Source organism: Salmo trutta, chromosome 4 (genome assembly GCF_901001165.1).
Source record: "Salmo trutta chromosome 4, fSalTru1.1, whole genome shotgun sequence".
NCBI lineage: Eukaryota > Metazoa > Chordata > Actinopteri > Salmoniformes > Salmonidae > Salmo > Salmo trutta.
Window position 1 is genome coordinate 57,923,321 of NC_042960.1, and position 20,044 is coordinate 57,943,364.

At 46.2% G+C, this 20,044-nt stretch overlaps 2 protein-coding genes across 2 annotated transcripts in view; one reads left to right on the forward strand and one right to left on the reverse strand.

The window, feature by feature from the left end:
* Positions 1-20,044, reverse strand: part of LOC115192701 (voltage-dependent calcium channel subunit alpha-2/delta-4) — a 101,801-nt gene that overhangs the window by 32,386 nt on the left and 49,371 nt on the right. Inside the window, exons 22-25 of the mRNA XM_029751484.1 lie at positions 8,431-8,524; positions 8,197-8,289; positions 7,554-7,696; positions 7,051-7,122 (exon numbers count right to left, since the gene is read on the reverse strand). Coding sequence (XP_029607344.1) covers positions 7,051-7,122; positions 7,554-7,696; positions 8,197-8,289; positions 8,431-8,524 — 402 coding nt within the window. The remainder of the gene's footprint in view (positions 1-7,050; positions 7,123-7,553; positions 7,697-8,196; positions 8,290-8,430; positions 8,525-20,044) is intronic.
* Positions 2,285-4,262, forward strand: LOC115191568 (leucine-rich repeat and transmembrane domain-containing protein 2-like). Its single transcript, XM_029749360.1, has 4 exons — positions 2,285-2,330; positions 2,845-3,171; positions 3,244-3,561; positions 3,739-4,262. Exons 1-4 carry the CDS (start codon positions 2,285-2,287, stop codon positions 4,260-4,262), a joined length of 1,215 nt encoding a protein of 404 aa, XP_029605220.1.

Genomic DNA, 20,044 nt, shown 5'->3' on the forward strand with positions numbered 1-20,044 from the left:
ACATTTCAGTCATTTAGCAGACACTCTTATCCAGAGCGACTTACAGTAGTGAATACATACATTTCATTTTCATGCATTTTTTTTTGTACTGGCCCCCCGTGGGAATCGAACCCACAACCCTGGCGTTGCACACACCATGCTCTACCAACTGAGCCATTTTCTCAGTCATCTGACTCCATATGCTCTTATTCTCTCCCCATTCACAGTAGAAGCATGAAACAACGTTCTAAAGACTGTTAACATCTAGTGGAAGCCTTAGGAAGTGCAAAATGACCGAACAGACACTGTATATTGGATAGGGAATCACTTGAAAAACTACAAACCTCAGATTTCCACACTTCCTGGTTGGATTTTTTTCAGGTTTTTGCCTGCCATATGAGTTCTGTTATGCTCACAGACATCATTCAAACGGTTTTAGAAACTTCAGAGTGTTTTCTATCCAAATCTACTAATAATATGCATATCCTACCTTCTGGGCCTGAGTAGCAGGCAGTTTACTACGGGCACGCTTTTCATCCGGATGTCAAAATACTGCCCCCTACCCAAGAGAGGTTAAACGGAAGCAAACAGAACGAAACGGAGATAAATATACCTGAATTCGTCCAATAGAAACTCTCATTTGCAACTGTTGGACTAATGATTACACCCTAGATCAGGCAAAATTGTGCAAGGCAGTATTGAATGTGTCACTGTCTGTCACCTTGATTACTCACATTTTTCTCTCGACCTGTGCACCTATGTTGTAAACTTTCATTCATAGGTTGTAGCAACCTCATGGGTATGTAGTAGCCTAAACCCATCGACTTAATACATTGAGCTGGGTGAACGGAATATGAACGACAGTCATCCAACATGCTGTAATAGAAATAAAGCCACACTCATAAAAATGTCCCTCATCTTAAACATCACCAACCGTGATCTTAATTTGATCACAATGTTGTTGCAGGAAACAACATACATGTATAGGAGATTTAAAAAGTCTCCTTAAGTTTGCAATTTCCACTTAAAGATGTCAACTTGATTTACCCAAACAAAAAAAAATCTATCAACCCCTATAAAAACGTCCAGGATTTATAATCCACACAACAATTCACATTTCCTGTTGCTGCAAGATTATTTTCCTGCTGTGAGAAACTGGTCAAATTAAGATCCTGTAGATCCTGTATAGACTGTGCATACGTATGTGAGTACAGATTATGCGAATGAGAGACGAATGTTGAGCAGAGGAGAGCAATTCAGGATCTTTGTGGACCGAAGACAAAATAAAGACCTTAAGGCTCCTCTTAACTGGCTCCTCTAAGTGGCAGCAGAGGCACGCATGATGGAGCTACATAATCTCTTTCTAATCAGAAAATGAAGGACATCTTTCTCTCTCTCTCTCTCTCTCTCTCTCTCTCTCTCTCTCTCTCTCTCTCTCAATCTCTCTGTCTCTCTCCGTCTGTCTCTCCTCTCTCTCTCTCTCTCTCGCTGTCTGTCTCTCTCTCATCTCTCTCACTCTCCGTCTCTCTCCGTCTCTCTGTCTCTCTCCGTTGGTCTCTCCTCTCTCACCTCTCTATCCCTCTCTCTATCCCTCTCCTTCTCCACTTCAAATCAACACAGAGACCAAAGGCCACGAGATCTCAGCCTGGGAAAAAAACGATGACTTTATCCTCTGTGATTGTCTGCATGTGAAAGATGAGGGTTGTCTGTAAGACTTCTACAGCTGAGTGGCTGTTCAGTAGAAAGTTAACTTTGACTTGGTGCTCTGTCCAGTCTGTATCGCTGAAGCGTTACAGATTGAGCAAAATAAATGTAAAGCTAATTGAGGATTATATGCAGCGTTTACGGTGAATTCATTCTCTGCTAACGCAGGAACATTGCCTTTAAATTTAAATCAATTTAAAAAACATCTGTAGAGTACTTGCATTTACTTTTGGCTAAGCACCGTGCACATGCATCAAGCTCCTTTTTGACTGAACTCCCCCCCCAGGGAATTGAAAGGGATGAAAAGGGAAACAAACTCTTAAACAGTCCGAGAGGGAAGAGGGAGAAGTATATAATGATGCTTTTCCAAATCAGATGGAACAGATTATATTGTCTTTACTAATCTGTACACATATTGTCATAGTCAGTATTATATAAGATGAGAGTCAAAACGGCCAACAATCGCTCTCCTACGAATCCACATCAACCCCATGTACTACCATCTCTCTCTCTCTCTCTCTCCCTCTAGCTGGTGGGTGGCACAAGGAGGGCACCTACTGAGACAGCCCGATGCCAGTGCCAGTCTAGGGTGGCAGCAGACATGCAGCCCCTCGACCTGCCTAGGAGTACCCACCTGGAGAGCCTGGGTGAGTGACTGCCACAGTGGGCTGATTGACGGACAACAGTGTTTAGTTACTCATCACCCGAGCCATGGCCTGTTCTTCCGGCTTCCATCCCGAATACGCAGGTAGTACAGGAGCATAATTTGAAAAACTGGAAGACTGGCCGACAGCTTCTACGCCTAGACTATCAGGCTGCTGAATAGACACCACTAGGCAGCAACCTGCTCCCCTTGTCCCCCTCCTGCCCCTCCCCCAACGGACATTTACCCTGCCCCTACCCCAATGAACATTTACCATTATTAAAGTGTTAACATGTATAGATTTTATTTAAATGTATTTATATTCTTTTGTTTTATTCTATTGTTTTATTTCACTTTGACCTGCATTGTTGGAGCTCAGAGCTTATGATTATTTTTACTGTACCCTGTAATTATGCCTGCAACCCTGTACATGTGACTATTAAACTTCTAATCTAATCTACTCCAGAACTTCCTGTACGTACAATATATTTGATTTAGATTGCTTAGGTTTATCAAAGTCCTCTTCCTAAAGCCCTCTTCTTCTCTCTCCCCAGTCTTTGCAGCCCTGCCCAGTCTGCTGCTAGTACTGCTGGGTCTGCTAGAGGCAGCTAGCGGTTGTCCCACTGTGTGCATCTGCAACAGCAATGGCACAGACTGTACAGGCCTGGCTCTGCTCTCCCTAACCACCGTCCTGCCCCTGCTGCCCCAGGACACCCGCACCCTCCGCCTGCCCCACAACAACCTCTCCTCCCTGGGCGACGGGGACCTGTCCAACCTCAGCGCTCTGGAGCTCCTGGACCTCTCTGACAACCACCTCTCCAGCCTGCAACCAGGGTCTTTCTCCGGCCTCAGTGGCCTGCAGTGGCTCAACCTCTCAGGGAACTACCTGGGTGACTGCCCCCTACTTACCCCTACAGACCCCAGTAACCAGACGGAGGTTACCCAGTGTAACGGTAGTCGCTGGGGGTTGAGCCGAGAGCTGTTCCAGGGTCTTTGGATACTGAAAGGGCTGGACTTGTCCCTGAACGGCCTGGTAGTTTTTCCCAATGGGCTGCTGGACGGGCTCCAGGGCCTGGCCTGGCTGTCTCTGACTGGGAACAAGCTGCGGAGCCTGGACAGAGCCACCTTCCAGCCCCTGGGCAGCCTGCTGAGCCTCCAACTGGCAGGCAACCCTTGGGAGTGTGACTGCAACCTGAGGGACTTCAAGCACTGGATGGAGTGGCTGCTGTACAGACGTCAGTGTTATGTTGTATACAAGCTTACAATGTTTCATGTACAGTCAAGTCAGTTTGGCCTTTGTTCCATGTCATGTACTAGTCTGATACTGTGTCATGTCTGTTATTGATCTGTAAATGAGCTTGATTATCTATTGATCTTGCTAGTGATCCACTAGATCCCTATGTGTGTTTCAGACGGGCAGGTGGATGCTGTGAAGTGCAACCTACCCAAGGAGCTGAGGGGGCGGGACATCCGCAGCATCCCCATAGAGATGTTCAACTACTGCCTGCAGTTGGAGAACCAGGCCAGGGTCCCTGGCTACGACGGGCCCCGTGGGGGGCGCCCACCCTGTCTCGGTCGGATCAACGGGCCCATGAACGGGCCCCAGGCCAACCAAGAGGACTGTGTACGCCAGCGCTACCGGCCCATTAGCGTCCGCAGGGCCTGGGGGACTCAGATCGTGGCGGCGTGTGTGTGTGGCGTGGTGTGTGTGATGATGGTGGTGGCGGCCACCTACGGCTGTATCTACGCCTCTCTCATGGCCAAGTACCAGAGGGAGCTGAAAAACACATGGCAGCCATTGATGGCTGGGGAGGGAGGGGGGGAGACAGACATCGAGGACGGCGTCTTTCCTTCCTCCCCAACATCCCCAGCCGAGCCAGAGCCAGAACCAGAGTCTAGTCCCATAGTCCACACATACAGAATAACAGGCTTTTGACCTTTGTTTCTCTGACTGGCTGACATTCCTGTTGCAAGGATTCAGGGGGGGCTGCATTCCCTAACTGTGTGTCTTACTACTCAGTGCTCCAGGGCATTCTAGACTAGGGAATGTATAGAGCTGAGAAAGCGTATCTCTGCTGCACTTTGCTGGTGTTCGAGGCATACCAACATGATCGTACAGTTGATCGTCAAATGGAAAACTGGAACGCTGCATTGCTTCAAGACGTGTGGATGCTACGTGATTGGTTCCTTAGTCAGCTCTCCAACTGTGTGGTGGAGGTTCTGGTACCTCTGTACCTTGGTTCAAAGACTTTCCTAGAAATCGTCTTTGAAATCCATTATTATTGTATGCTTATTCCTTGATCTGACCTTCCATCAAAGTTCATTGTGTTTCAAGCAAAAAATGCCAATAGATCAAGTCCCTGTCTAATGTAATGTAACTGCTCCTAACGTTTTGCTATAAAAGCGCAGGTTAACAATCCCAGTAGTGGTTGTCGCTCAAATTGTTATAGTACACATGAATGTACAAGAATATAGTACACAATGTTCTGTGGAATCAGTGTTAGACAGATGCAGTCTTGTGTATCAGACCTGTGCTCACGTGCAGTGACTCAAACCTCTCTCTACTAAATGAATATTCCAAGTCATATCAATGTTCATATCTGTACAGAGTAAGCCTGCTTTCAATGCTGTAAAGCCATACAATACAACAGCAAACTACTGACCTCTAGAGGATGTTATGATAACAGCAGCTGAAGAGAGTCAGTACCATGGCTAGCAGCCATATTCATTGCGAACTGAATCTAGTTGGCAACTATTTCCATTTTGAACTGTCAAAGAGATCAGCACTGACCTAAAAACATGTACATATATCAGTATCTCATTAGTCCTTTAATCGTTATTTCTGTCTCTGTGTTAAGCACATTACAAATTTGCTCTTAAGTTTTGCTCAAGAAATAACGATAGTGTGATATTCTGTTAATCATGCTGATGACAATAAAGCATTTATTTATCTAACCTTGCCCATCACAATTTATTCCAGCTGATGTAAGCATCCCCTATATTTTTGTGACAGGATATGAAAAAAGGCCATGAAGATAAAGCTCATGATGATGTGAAAACCATCACATACACTTAACCTGTTTAGGATAAGGGGCAGTATTTTCACGGCCGGATAAAAAACATACCCGATTTAATCTGGTTATTACTCCTGCCCAGAAACTAGAATATGCATATAATTATTTGATTTGGATAGAAAACACCCTAAAGTTTCTAAAACTGTTTGAATGGTGTCTGTGAGTATAACAGAACTCATATGGCAGGTCAAAACCTGAGAAGATTATATATGGGAAGTGCCCTGTCTGACCATTTCTTGGCCTTCTGTAGCCTCTTTCTCGAAAATAGAGGATCTCTGCTGTAACGTGAAATTTTTTAAGGCTCCCATAGGCTCTCAGAAGGCACCAGAACGTGGAATGATAACTCTGCAGTCCCTGGGCAAAAAACAGTAGGGGTTTTGGAAAGTGGTCGTTCTGAGAACAATGACACTGGTGCACGCGTGCATGTGACGACTCCATTTTCTATTTTCAGTGTTTGAACGGATACAACGTCTCCCGGTTGGAATATTATCGCTATTTTACGAGAAAAATTGCATAAAAATTGATTTTAAACAGCGTTTGACAGGCTTCGAAGTACGGTAATGAAATATTTTGAATTTTTTGTCACGATACGCGCTGGCGTGTCACCCTTCGGATAGTGATTTTAACGCACAACAAAACGGAGCTATTTGGATATAACTATGGATTATTTGGAACCAAAACAACATTGGGTGTTGAAGTAGAAGTCCTGGGAGTGCATTCTGACGAAGAACAGCAAAGGTAATCCAATTTTTCTTATAGTAAATCTGAGTTTAGTGAGTGCCAAACTTGGTGGGTGTCAAAATAGCTAGCCATGATGGCCGGGCTATCTACTCAGAATTTTGCAAAATGTGCTTTCACCGAAAAGCTATTTTAAAATCGGACACCGCGATTGCATAAAGGAGTTCTGTATCTATAATTCTTAAAATAATTGTTATGTTTTTTTGTGAACGTTTATCGTGAGTAATTTAGTAAAATCACCGGAAGTTTTCGGTGGGTATGCTAGTTCTGAACAAAACATGCTAATGTAAAAAGCTGTTTTTTGATATAAATATGAACTTGATTGAACAAAACATGCATGTATTGTATAACATAATGTCCTAGGAGTGTCATCTGATGAAGATCATCAAAGGTTAGTGCTGCATTTAGCTGTGGTTTTGGTTTTTGTGACATATATGCTTGCTTGGAAAATGGCTGTGATTATTTGTGTCTATGTACTCTCCTAACATAATCTAATGTTTTGCTTTCGCTGTAAAGCCTTTTTGAAATCGGACAATGTGGAGAGTCTTGTCTTTAAAATGGTGTAAAATAGTCATATGTTTGAGAAATTGAAATTATAGCATTTTTAAGGTTTTTCGTATTTCGCGCCAGGCGCTACCATTGGATATTGGTGAGGCGTTCCGCTAGCGGAACATCTAGATGTAAGAGGTTTTAACAGTAACCCTCCTCTTCTAGGGACCTTCAAAAGACACATGGAGCGCTTCCCTCTCCACAAGCCAAAAGTGTGTCAAACATTTAGCAGTAGCACCACAGAGAATACTACTACCGTTATGGACACTTCAATACACGTAGAAGCCACAAGATGCATTAACGCCTCCAGGATTGGTGTTAAGCAGCCCGACATTTCAGAGAAAGTAAAAGTCAGAAGCTTACCTCCAGCCATGGCCATCTTGCCTCCCGATGACACAGTCACAGCTGTGGCGGCTATGACATACTTTGAAGCCCCTGTCACAAGACGATCAACCAATCAACAATCAGTCTAACACAACCTTTGAGCTTCTGTAGGTCTGGGTTGATTTTCCCCAAAACATAATGATTGTCTTTAGCAATAAGAGCATCGTTGGTCCGTTGCCGAAGTTACCAGTAGACTTCAGATTATCTTAGTGCTAAAGATTATCATTATGTTTTGGGGAAACTCACCGCTGTTCTGTTATAATGTCATGTCAATAGGAATAATCAAATATTAGCCGAGTTGGGGTCAATTTCAGCCAGTTGGAGTCAATTCCTAAATTGACTTCGTAGAAGATGTAATTCACTAGACTGATGCTAGGTCTGTTTGTGTTGTCTTGCCAACTCCTAGTGTCATTGTCACAGCAAGCATTGCCAAGACAGTTCAAACTGATCTGGGACTAGGCTAGGGATGATAGGGATGGTACCTGTCTTGTCTCTGTTGTCTTTGTCCTCCACAGGGATGTAGTAGACGAAGCGTCCAGGGGGGTTCTCCATGGCCAGGCGGTACCACAGGGGGAAATGGTCCACGGTAAACAGGTTGTCCTTATCAGCTGGAGTCAGGAACTTTCTGTAGAGCAGGAAGTAGTTAAGAGAGAGTTTAGAGCAAACTCCTTAGACCTATTCATTAGCGCACACTGTAGCAAAACGTTTTGCAAAGGAAAAACTAGTGTTTCATATTGGACAAGTTCAGATACTGACTGCCTGTTTCTTTCATTTGGTTCCTAGTGAATACTTTCCTGCTCAAAGGACACAGGCTGTAAAATGGGCTAACTCTGTAGGGCTAATGTAGGCTGTAATAGGGGCTAACTCTGTAGGACTAATGTAGGCTGTAATAGGGGCTAACTCTGTAGGGCTAATGTAGTCTGTAATGGGTTAACTCTGTAGGGCTAATGTAGGCTGTAATGTGTTAACTCTGCAGGGCTAATGTAGTCTGTAATGGGCTAACTCTGTAGGGCTAATGTAGTCTGTAATTGGTTAACTCTGTAGGGCTAATGTAGTCTATAATGGGCTAACTCTGCAGGGCAAATGTAGTCTGTAATGGGATAACTCTGGGGTAGTGTGACTCACTTGGCAACCCTGGTCTCTATGCCAGTGTATCTGGTGAGCCGGATAAGGCCAGAGCGAGTTCCCAGAAAGGCTGTCTCCACACCCACCTCCATCCTGAACACAAACAAATACACAGATTGGTATTTAATGCACTCAAATACACATCCACACACATACGCGTGCACAAAGCACACACACATACACTAGCTAACATAAAAGGAAAGGAGTGAAAAACGTATAATTTTGTAGTCTTACCCAGATGCATTGAGCATGATGGCCTGCCAGTAGGATTCTAAGGGGGCTGTCACTACGGCATCAAACAGTGTCTGCTGCAGCAGCACCTCATCACCTGGGAGTCACAGACACTCAGTCAACATCAAACTTGAAATTTGCCAGATAGTATACTTGTTTTTTGTCTTAATAATAATATTTATTATCCCCATTAGCTGATGACCTCGCACAGGCAAATCTTCCTGAGGATCCACAAAATAGATGTTAGGGTCGGGGTTAGGGTAACAGTGTTGGGGTTAGGGTAACATCAGCGTTGGGGTCAGGGTAACAAAAGCATTGGGGATAGGGTTAGGGTAACATCAGCGTCAGAGTTAGGGTAAAACCAGCGTTAGGTTAACATCAGCGTTGGGGTTAGGGTAAAACCAGCGTTAGGATAACATCAGCGTTGGGGTTAGGGTAAAACCAGCGTTAGGTTAACATCAGGGATGGAGTTAGGGTAACATCAGTGTTGGCGTCAGGGTAACATCAGTGTTGGGGTAAGGGTAACATCAACTTTGGAATCAGGGTAATAATAGTGTTGGGGTCAGGGTAACATCAGCGTCGGGTTAGGGTAACATCAGCATTGGGGTTAGGGTAACATCAGCATTGGGGTTAGGGTAACATCAGCATTGGGGTTAGGGTAACGTCAGCGTTAGGGTTACATCAGCGTTAGGGTTACATCAGCGTTAGGGTTAGGGTAACGTCAGCATTAGGGTTAGGGTAACATCAGCGTTAGGGTTAGGTTAACATCAGCATTAGTGTTAGAGTAACATCAGCGTTAGGGTTAGGGTTATGGAAACATCAGCTTTGGGGTTACATTAACACCAGCATTAGGGTTAGGGTAACATCAGCGTTGGGGTTACGTTAACACCAGCGTTGGGGTTAGGGTAAGGGTAACATCAGCGTTGGGGTTACGTTAACACCAGCGTTGGGGTTAGGGTTATGGAAACATCAGCTTTGGGGTTACATTAACACCAGCATTAGGGTTAGGGTAAAATCAGCGTTAGGCTTCGGGTAACATCAGCGTTAGGGTTAGAGCAACATCAGCATTGGGGTCAGGGTCAGGGTAACATCAGCGTCGGGGTTAGGGTAACATCAGCGTCGGGGTTAGGGTAACATCAGCATTGGGGTCAGGGTAACATCAGCGTCGGGGTTAGGGTAACATCAGCGTCGGGGTTAGGGTAACATCAGCGTCGGGGTTAGGGTAACATCAGCATTGGGGTTAGGGTAACATCAGCATTGGGGTTAGGGTAACATCAGCATTGGGGTTAGGGTAACGTTAGCGTTAGGGTTACATCAGCGTTAGGGTTACGTCAGCGTTAGGGTTAGGGTAACGTCAGCGTTAGGGTAACATCAGCGTTAGGGTTAGGTTAACATCAGCTATGGGGATAGGGTAACATCAGGGTTGGGTTTAGGGTAGCATCAGCGTTGGGGTTAGGGTAACATCAGCGTTAGGGTTAGGGTAACATCAGCGTTCGGGTTACGGTAACATCAGCGTTTGGGTTAGGTAGCATGAGCGTTAGGGTAAAATCAGAGTTGCGGTAAGGGTAACATCAGCGTTGGGGTTAGGGTAACATCAGGGATAGAGTTAGGGTAACATCAGCATTGGGGTTAGGGTTAGGGTAACATCAGCATTAGGGTTAGGGTAACACTAGCGTAAAGGGTTAGGGTAACAGCAGTGTTAGTGTTATGGTAACATAAGCATTGGGGTTATGGTAACATGAGCGTTGGGGTAAGGGTAACTTCAGCATTGGGGTTAGGGTAACATCAGCGTTGTGATTAGGGTCAGGGTAACGTCAGCGTTAGGGTTAGAGTAACATCAGATTTAGGCTTAGGGTAACATCAGCGTTGGGGTTAGGGTCAGGGTGACATCAGCGCTAGGGTTAGGGTAACATCAGCATTAGGGTAACATCAGCGTTAGGGTTAGGGTAACATCAGTTTTAGGGTTAGGGTAACATCAGCGTTGGGGTCAGGGTAACATCAGCGTTCGGGTCAGGGTAAAATCAGCGTTGGGGTCAGGGTAACATCAGCATTGGGGTCAGGGTAGCATCAGGTTTGGGATCAGGGTAACATCAGCGTTGGGGTTAGGGTAACATCAGCGTCAGGGATAGGGTAACATCAGCGTCGGGGATGGGTAACATCAACGTTGGGGTTAGGGTAACATCAGCATTGGGGTTAGGGTAACATCAGCGTTAGGGTTAGGGTAACATCAGCGTTAGGGTTAGGGTTACATCAGTGTTAGGGTTAGGGTTACATCAGCATTAGGGTTAGGGTCAGGGTAACATCAGCATTGGGGTTAGGGTTAGGGTAACATCAGCATTAGGGTTAGGGTAACACTAGCGTAAAGGGTTAAGGTAACATCAGTGTTAGTGTTATGGTAACATAAGCATTGGGGTTATGGTAACATGAGCGTTGGGGTAAGGGTAACTTCAGCATTGGGGTTAGGGTAACATCAGCGTTGCGATTAGGGTCAGGGTAACGTCAGCGTTAGGGTTAGAGTAACATCAGATTTAGGCTTAGGGTAACATCAGCGTGGTGGTTAGGGTTAGGGTAACATCAGCATCAGTGTTAGAGTAACATCAGCGTTAGGGTTAGGGTAACATCAGCTTTGGGGTTACATTAACACCAGCGTTAGGGTAACATCAGCGTTGGGGTTACGTTAACACCAGTGTTGGGGTTAGGGTCAGGGTAAAATCAGCGTTGGGGTTAGTGTTAGGGTAAAATCAGCGTTAGGCTTCGGGTAACATCAGCGTTAGTGTTAGGGTAACATCTGCGTTAGGTTTAGGGTTAGGGTAACATCTGCGTTGGGGTCAGGGCAACATCAGTGTTGGTGTTAGGGTTAGAGTAACATCAGCATTAGGGTTAGGATAACATCAGAACTGGGGTAAGCGTTAGGGTAACATCAGCTTTGGGTTTAGGGTAACATCAGCGTTGGTGTTAAGGTAACATCAGCGTTGGGGTTAGGGTAACATCAGGATTGCGGTTAGGGTAACATCATCGTTGGGATTAGGGTTTGGGTAACATCAGCATTGGGGTCAGAGTAACATCAGCGTTGGTGTTAGGGTTAGGGTAACATCAGCGTCAGGGTTAGGGTAACATCAGCGTTAGTGTTAGGGTAACATCAGCATTGGGGGTAGGGTAACATCAGTATTGTGGTTAGGGTAAAATCAGCATTGGGGTTAGGGTAACATCAGCGTTGGGGTTAGGGTAACATCAGCGTTGGGGTTAGGGTAACATCAGCGTTGGGGTTAGGGTAACATCAGCGTTGGGGTTAGGGTAACATCAGCGTTGGGGTTAGAGAAACATCAGCATTGGGGTTACGTTAACATCAGCGTTGGGGTTAGGGTAACATCAGCGTTGGGGTTAGGGTAAAATTAGCATTAGGGTTTGGGTAACATTGCGTTGGGGTAACATCAGCGTTAGTATCAGGGTAACATGAGCGTTGGGATTAGAGAAACATCAGCATTGGGGTTACGTTAACATCAGCGTTGGGGTTCGGGTAAAATCAGCATTAGGGTTAGGGTAACATTTGCGTTAGTGTTAGGGTAACATCAGCAATAGGGTTAGGGTTAGGGTAACATCAGCATTGGGGTTAGGGTTAGGGTAACATCAGCGTCAGGGTTAGGGTAACATCAGCGTTAGTGTTAGGGTAACATCAGCAATGGGGTTAGGGTTAGGGTAACATCAGCATTGGGGTTAGGGTAACATCAGCGTTAGTGTTAGTGTAACATCAGCTTTGGGGTTAGGGTAACATCAGCGTTGGGGTCAGGGTAACAAAAGCATTGGGGATAGGGTTAGGGTAACATCAGCGTCAGAGTTAGGGTAAAACCAGCGTTAGGTTAACATCAGCGTTGGGGTTAGGGTAAAACCAGCGTTAGGATAACATCAGCGTTGGGGTTAGGGTAAAACCAGCGTTAGGTTAACATCAGGGATGGAGTTAGGGTAACATCAGTGTTGGCGTCAGGGTAACATCAGTGTTGGGGTAAGGGTAACATCAACTTTGGAATCAGGGTAATAATAGTGTTGGGGTCAGGGTAACATCAGCGTCGGGTTAGAGTAACATCAGCATTGGGGTTAGGGTAACATCAGCATTGGGGTTAGGGTAACATCAGCATTGGGGTTAGGGTAACGTCAGCGTTAGGGTTACATCAGCGTTAGGGTTACATCAGCGTTAGGGTTAGGGTAACGTCAGCATTAGGGTTAGGGTAACATCAGCGTTAGGGTTAGGTTAACATCAGCATTAGTGTTAGAGTAACATCAGCGTTAGGGTTAGGGTTATGGAAACATCAGCTTTGGGGTTACATTAACACCAGCATTAGGGTTAGGGTAACATCAGCGTTGGGGTTACGTTAACACCAGCGTTGGGGTTAGGGTAAGGGTAACATCAGCGTTGGGGTTACGTTAACACCAGCGTTGGGGTTAGGGTTATGGAAACATCAGCTTTGGGGTTACATTAACACCAGCATTAGGGTTAGGGTAAAATCAGCGTTAGGCTTCGGGTAACATCAGCGTTAGGGTTAGAGCAACATCAGCATTGGGGTCAGGGTCAGGGTAACATCAGCGTCGGGGTTAGGGTAACATCAGCGTCGGGGTTAGGGTAACATCAGCATTGGGGTCAGGGTAACATCAGCGTCGGGGTTAGGGTAACATCAGCGTCGGGGTTAGGGTAACATCAGCGTCGGGGTTAGGGTAACATCAGCATTGGGGTTAGGGTAACATCAGCATTGGGGTTAGGGTAACATCAGCATTGGGGTTAGGGTAACGTTAGCGTTAGGGTTACATCAGCGTTAGGGTTACGTCAGCGTTAGGGTTAGGGTAACGTCAGCGTTAGGGTAACATCAGCGTTAGGGTTAGGTTAACATCAGCTATGGGGATAGGGTAACATCAGGGTTGGGTTTAGGGTAGCATCAGCGTTGGGGTTAGGGTAACATCAGCGTTAGGGTTAGGGTAACATCAGCGTTCGGGTTACGGTAACATCAGCGTTTGGGTTAGGTAGCATGAGCGTTAGGGTAAAATCAGAGTTGCGGTAAGGGTAACATCAGCGTTGGGGTTAGGGTAACATCAGGGATAGAGTTAGGGTAACATCAGCATTGGGGTTAGGGTTAGGGTAACATCAGCATTAGGGTTAGGGTAACACTAGCGTAAAGGGTTAGGGTAACAGCAGTGTTAGTGTTATGGTAACATAAGCATTGGGGTTATGGTAACATGAGCGTTGGGGTAAGGGTAACTTCAGCATTGGGGTTAGGGTAACATCAGCGTTGTGATTAGGGTCAGGGTAACGTCAGCGTTAGGGTTAGAGTAACATCAGATTTAGGCTTAGGGTAACATCAGCGTTGGGGTTAGGGTCAGGGTGACATCAGCGCTAGGGTTAGGGTAACATCAGCATTAGGGTAACATCAGCGTTAGGGTTAGGGTAACATCAGTTTTAGGGTTAGGGTAACATCAGCGTTGGGGTCAGGGTAACATCAGCGTTCGGGTCAGGGTAAAATCAGCGTTGGGGTCAGGGTAACATCAGCATTGGGGTCAGGGTAGCATCAGGTTTGGGATCAGGGTAACATCAGCGTTGGGGTTAGGGTAACATCAGCGTCAGGGATAGGGTAACATCAGCGTCGGGGATGGGTAACATCAACGTTGGGGTTAGGGTAACATCAGCATTGGGGTTAGGGTAACATCAGCGTTAGGGTTAGGGTAACATCAGCGTTAGGGTTAGGGTTACATCAGTGTTAGGGTTAGGGTTACATCAGCATTAGGGTTAGGGTCAGGGTAACATCAGCATTGGGGTTAGGGTTAGGGTAACATCAGCATTAGGGTTAGGGTAACACTAGCGTAAAGGGTTAAGGTAACATCAGTGTTAGTGTTATGGTAACATAAGCATTGGGGTTATGGTAACATGAGCGTTGGGGTAAGGGTAACTTCAGCATTGGGGTTAGGGTAACATCAGCGTTGCGATTAGGGTCAGGGTAACGTCAGCGTTAGGGTTAGAGTAACATCAGATTTAGGCTTAGGGTAACATCAGCGTGGTGGTTAGGGTTAGGGTAACATCAGCATCAGTGTTAGAGTAACATCAGCGTTAGGGTTAGGGTAACATCAGCTTTGGGGTTACATTAACACCAGCGTTAGGGTAACATCAGCGTTGGGGTTACGTTAACACCAGTGTTGGGGTTAGGGTCAGGGTAAAATCAGCGTTGGGGTTAGTGTTAGGGTAAAATCAGCGTTAGGCTTCGGGTAACATCAGCGTTAGTGTTAGGGTAACATCTGCGTTAGGTTTAGGGTTAGGGTAACATCTGCGTTGGGGTCAGGGCAACATCAGTGTTGGTGTTAGGGTTAGAGTAACATCAGCATTAGGGTTAGGATAACATCAGAACTGGGGTAAGCGTTAGGGTAACATCAGCTTTGGGTTTAGGGTAACATCAGCGTTGGTGTTAAGGTAACATCAGCGTTGGGGTTAGGGTAACATCAGGATTGCGGTTAGGGTAACATCATCGTTGGGATTAGGGTTTGGGTAACATCAGCATTGGGGTCAGAGTAACATCAGCGTTGGTGTTAGGGTTAGGGTAACATCAGCGTCAGGGTTAGGGTAACATCAGCGTTAGTGTTAGGGTAACATCAGCATTGGGGGTAGGGTAACATCAGTATTGTGGTTAGGGTAAAATCAGCATTGGGGTTAGGGTAACATCAGCGTTGGGGTTAGGGTAACATCAGCGTTGGGGTTAGGGTAACATCAGCGTTGGGGTTAGGGTAACATCAGCGTTGGGGTTAGGGTAACATCAGCGTTGGGGTTAGAGAAACATCAGCATTGGGGTTACGTTAACATCAGCGTTGGGGTTAGGGTAACATCAGCGTTGGGGTTAGGGTAAAATTAGCATTAGGGTTTGGGTAACATTGCGTTGGGGTAACATCAGCGTTAGTATCAGGGTAACATGAGCGTTGGGATTAGAGAAACATCAGCATTGGGGTTACGTTAACATCAGCGTTGGGGTTCGGGTAAAATCAGCATTAGGGTTAGGGTAACATTTGCGTTAGTGTTAGGGTAACATCAGCAATAGGGTTAGGGTTAGGGTAACATCAGCATTGGGGTTAGGGTTAGGGTAACATCAGCGTCAGGGTTAGGGTAACATCAGCGTTAGTGTTAGGGTAACATCAGCAATGGGGTTAGGGTTAGGGTAACATCAGCATTGGGGTTAGGGTAACATCAGCGTTAGTGTTAGTGTAACATCAGCTTTGGGGTTAGGGTAACATCAGCGTTGGGGTCAGGGTAACAAAAGCATTGGGGATAGGGTTAGGGTAACATCAGCGTCAGAGTTAGGGTAAAACCAGCGTTAGGTTAACATCAGCGTTGGGGTTAGGGTAAAACCAGCGTTAGGATAACATCAGCGTTGGGGTTAGGGTAAAACCAGCGTTAGGTTAACATCAGGGATGGAGTTAGGGTAACATCAGTGTTGGCGTCAGGGTAACATCAGTGTTGGGGTAAGGGTAACATCAACTTTGGAATCAGGGTAATAATAGTGTTGGGGTCAGGGTAACATCAGCGTCGGGTTAGGGTAACATCAGCATTGGGGTTAGGGTAACATCAGCATTGGGGTTAGGGTAACATCAGCATTGGGGTTAGGGTAACGTCAGCGTTAGGGTTACATCAGCGTTAGGGTTACATCAGCGTTAGGGTTAGGGTAACGTCAGCATTAGGGTTAGGGTAACATCAGCGTTAGGGTTAGGTTAACATCAGCATTAGTGTTAGAGTAACATCAGCGTTAGGGTTAGGGTTATGGAAACATCAGCTTTGGGGTTACATTAACACCAGCATTAGGGTTAGGGTAACATCAGCGTTGGGGTTACGTTAACACCAGCGTTGGGGTTAGGGTAAGGGTAACATCAGCGTTGGGGTTACGTTAACACCAGCGTTGGGGTTAGGGTTATGGAAACATCAGCTTTGGGGTTACATTAACACCAGCATTAGGGTTAGGGTAAAATCAGCGTTAGGCTTCGGGTAACATCAGCGTTAGGGTTAGAGCAACATCAGCATTGGGGTCAGGGTCAGGGTAACATCAGCGTCGGGGTTAGGGTAACATCAGCGTCGGGGTTAGGGTAACATCAGCATTGGGGTCAGGGTAACATCAGCGTCGGGGTTAGGGTAACATCAGCGTCGGGGTTAGGGTAACATCAGCGTCGGGGTTAGGGTAACATCAGCATTGGGGTTAGGGTAACATCAGCATTGGGGTTAGGGTAACATCAGCATTGGGGTTAGGGTAACGTTAGCGTTAGGGTTACATCAGCGTTAGGGTTACGTCAGCGTTAGGGTTAGGGTAACGTCAGCGTTAGGGTAACATCAGCGTTAGGGTTAGGTTAACATCAGCTATGGGGATAGGGTAACATCAGGGTTGGGTTTAGGGTAGCATCAGCGTTGGGGTTAGGGTAACATCAGCGTTAGGGTTAGGGTAACATCAGCGTTCGGGTTACGGTAACATCAGCGTTTGGGTTAGGTAGCATGAGCGTTAGGGTAAAATCAGAGTTGCGGTAAGGGTAACATCAGCGTTGGGGTTAGGGTAACATCAGGGATAGAGTTAGGGTAACATCAGCATTGGGGTTAGGGTTAGGGTAACATCAGCATTAGGGTTAGGGTAACACTAGCGTAAAGGGTTAGGGTAACAGCAGTGTTAGTGTTATGGTAACATAAGCATTGGGGTTATGGTAACATGAGCGTTGGGGTAAGGGTAACTTCAGCATTGGGGTTAGGGTAACATCAGCGTTGTGATTAGGGTCAGGGTAACGTCAGCGTTAGGGTTAGAGTAACATCAGATTTAGGCTTAGGGTAACATCAGCGTTGGGGTTAGGGTCAGGGTGACATCAGCGCTAGGGTTAGGGTAACATCAGCATTAGGGTAACATCAGCGTTAGGGTTAGGGTAACATCAGTTTTAGGGTTAGGGTAACATCAGCGTTGGGGTCAGGGTAACATCAGCGTTCGGGTCAGGGTAAAATCAGCGTTGGGGTCAGGGTAACATCAGCATTGGGGTCAGGGTAGCATCAGGTTTGGGATCAGGGTAACATCAGCGTTGGGGTTAGGGTAACATCAGCGTCAGGGATAGGGTAACATCAGCGTCGGGGATGGGTAACATCAACGTTGGGGTTAGGGTAACATCAGCATTGGGGTTAGGGTAACATCAGCGTTAGGGTTAGGGTAACATCAGCGTTAGGGTTAGGGTTACATCAGTGTTAGGGTTAGGGTTACATCAGCATTAGGGTTAGGGTCAGGGTAACATCAGCATTGGGGTTAGGGTTAGGGTAACATCAGCATTAGGGTTAGGGTAACACTAGCGTAAAGGGTTAAGGTAACATCAGTGTTAGTGTTATGGTAACATAAGCATTGGGGTTATGGTAACATGAGCGTTGGGGTAAGGGTAACTTCAGCATTGGGGTTAGGGTAACATCAGCGTTGCGATTAGGGTCAGGGTAACGTCAGCGTTAGGGTTAGAGTAACATCAGATTTAGGCTTAGGGTAACATCAGCGTGGTGGTTAGGGTTAGGGTAACATCAGCATCAGTGTTAGAGTAACATCAGCGTTAGGGTTAGGGTAACATCAGCTTTGGGGTTACATTAACACCAGCGTTAGGGTTAGGGTAACATCAGCGTTGGGGTTACGTTAACACCAGTGTTGGGGTTAGGGTCAGGGTAAAATCAGCGTTGGGGTTAGTGTTAGGGTAAAATCAGCGTTAGGCTTCGGGTAACATCAGCGTTAGGGTTAGGGTAACATCTGCGTTAGGTTTAGGGTTAGGGTAACATCTGCGTTGGGGTCAGGGCAACATCAGTGTTGGTGTTAGGGTTAGAGTAACATCAGCATTAGGGTTAGGATAACATCAGAACTGGGGTAAGCGTTAGGGTAACATCAGCTTTGGGTTTAGGGTAACATCAGCGTTGGTGTTAAGGTAACATCAGCGTTTGGGTTAGGGTAACATCAGGATTGCGGTTAGGGTAACATCATCGTTGGGATTAGGGTTTGGGTAACATCAGCATTGGGGTCAGAGTAACATCAGCGTTGGTGTTAGGGTTAGGGTAACATCAGCGTCAGGGTTAGGGTAACATCAGCGTTAGTGTTAGGGTAACATCAGCATTGGGGGTAGGGTAACATCAGTATTGGGGTTAGGGTAAAATCAGCATTGGGGTTAGGGTAACATCAGCGTTGGGGTTAGGGTAACATCAGCGTTGGGGTTAGGGTAACATCAGCGTTGGGGTTAGGGTAACATCAGCGTTGGGGTTAGAGAAACATCAGCATTGGGGTTACGTTAACATCAGCGTTGGGGTTAGGGTAACATCAGCGTTGGGGTTAGGGTAAAATTAGCATTAGGGTTTGGGTAACATTGCGTTGGGGTAACATCAGCGTTAGTATCAGGGTAACATGAGCGTTGGGATTAGAGAAACATCAGCATTGGGGTTACGTTAACATCAGCGTTGGGGTTCGGGTAAAATCAGCATTAGGGTTAGGGTAACATTTGCGTTAGTGTTAGGGTAACATCAGCAATAGGGTTAGGGTTAGGGTAACATCAGCATTGGGGTTAGGGTTAGGGTAACATCAGCGTCAGGGTTAGGGTAACATCAGCGTTAGTGTTAGGGTAACATCAGCAATGGGGTTAGGGTTAGGGTAACATCAGCATTGGGGTTAGGGTAACATCAGCGTTAGTGTTAGTGTAACATCAGCTTTGGGGTTAGGGTAACATCAGCGTTGGGGTTAGGGTAACATCAGCGTTAGGGTCAGGGTAACATGAGCGTTGGGGTTAGGGTAACATCAGTGTTGGGGTCAAGGTATCATCAGTGTTTGGGTTAGAGCAACATCAGCGTTGGGGTCAGGGTAATATCAGCGTTAGTGTTAGGGTAATATAAGCGTTAGGGTTAGGGTAACATCAGCGTTAGTGTTAGGGTAATATCAGCGTTAGGGTTAGGGTAACATCAGCAATGGGGTTAGGGTTAGGGTAACATCAGCATTGGGGTTAGGGTAACATCAGCGTTAGTGTTAGTGTAACATCAGCTTTGGGGTTAGGGTAACATCAGAGTTTGGGGTTAGGGTAACATCAGCGTTAGGGTCAGGGTAACATGAGCGTTGGGGTTAGGGTAACATCAGTGTTGGGGTCAAGGTATCATCAGTGTTTGGGTTAGAGCAACATCAGCGTTGGGGTCAGGGTAATATCAGCGTTAGTGTTAGGGTAATATAAGCGTTAGGGTTAGGGTAACATCAGCGTTAGTGTTAGGGTAATATCAGCGTTAGGGTTAGGGTAACATCAGCAATGGGGTTAGGGTTAGGGTAACATCAGCATTGGGGTTAGGGTAACATCAGCGTTAGTGTTAGTGTAACATCAGCTTTGGGGTTAGGGTAACATCAGCGTTTGGGGTTAGGGTAACATCAGCGTTAGGGTCAGGGTAACATGAGCGTTGGGGTTAGGGTAACATCAGTGTTGGGGTCAAGGTATCATCAGTGTTTGGGTTAGAGCAACATCAGCGTTGGGGTCAGGGTAATATCAGCGTTAGTGTTAGGGTAATATCAGCGTTAGGGTTAGGGTAACATCAGCGTTAGTGTTAGGGTAATATCAGCGTTAGGGTTTGGGTAACATCAGC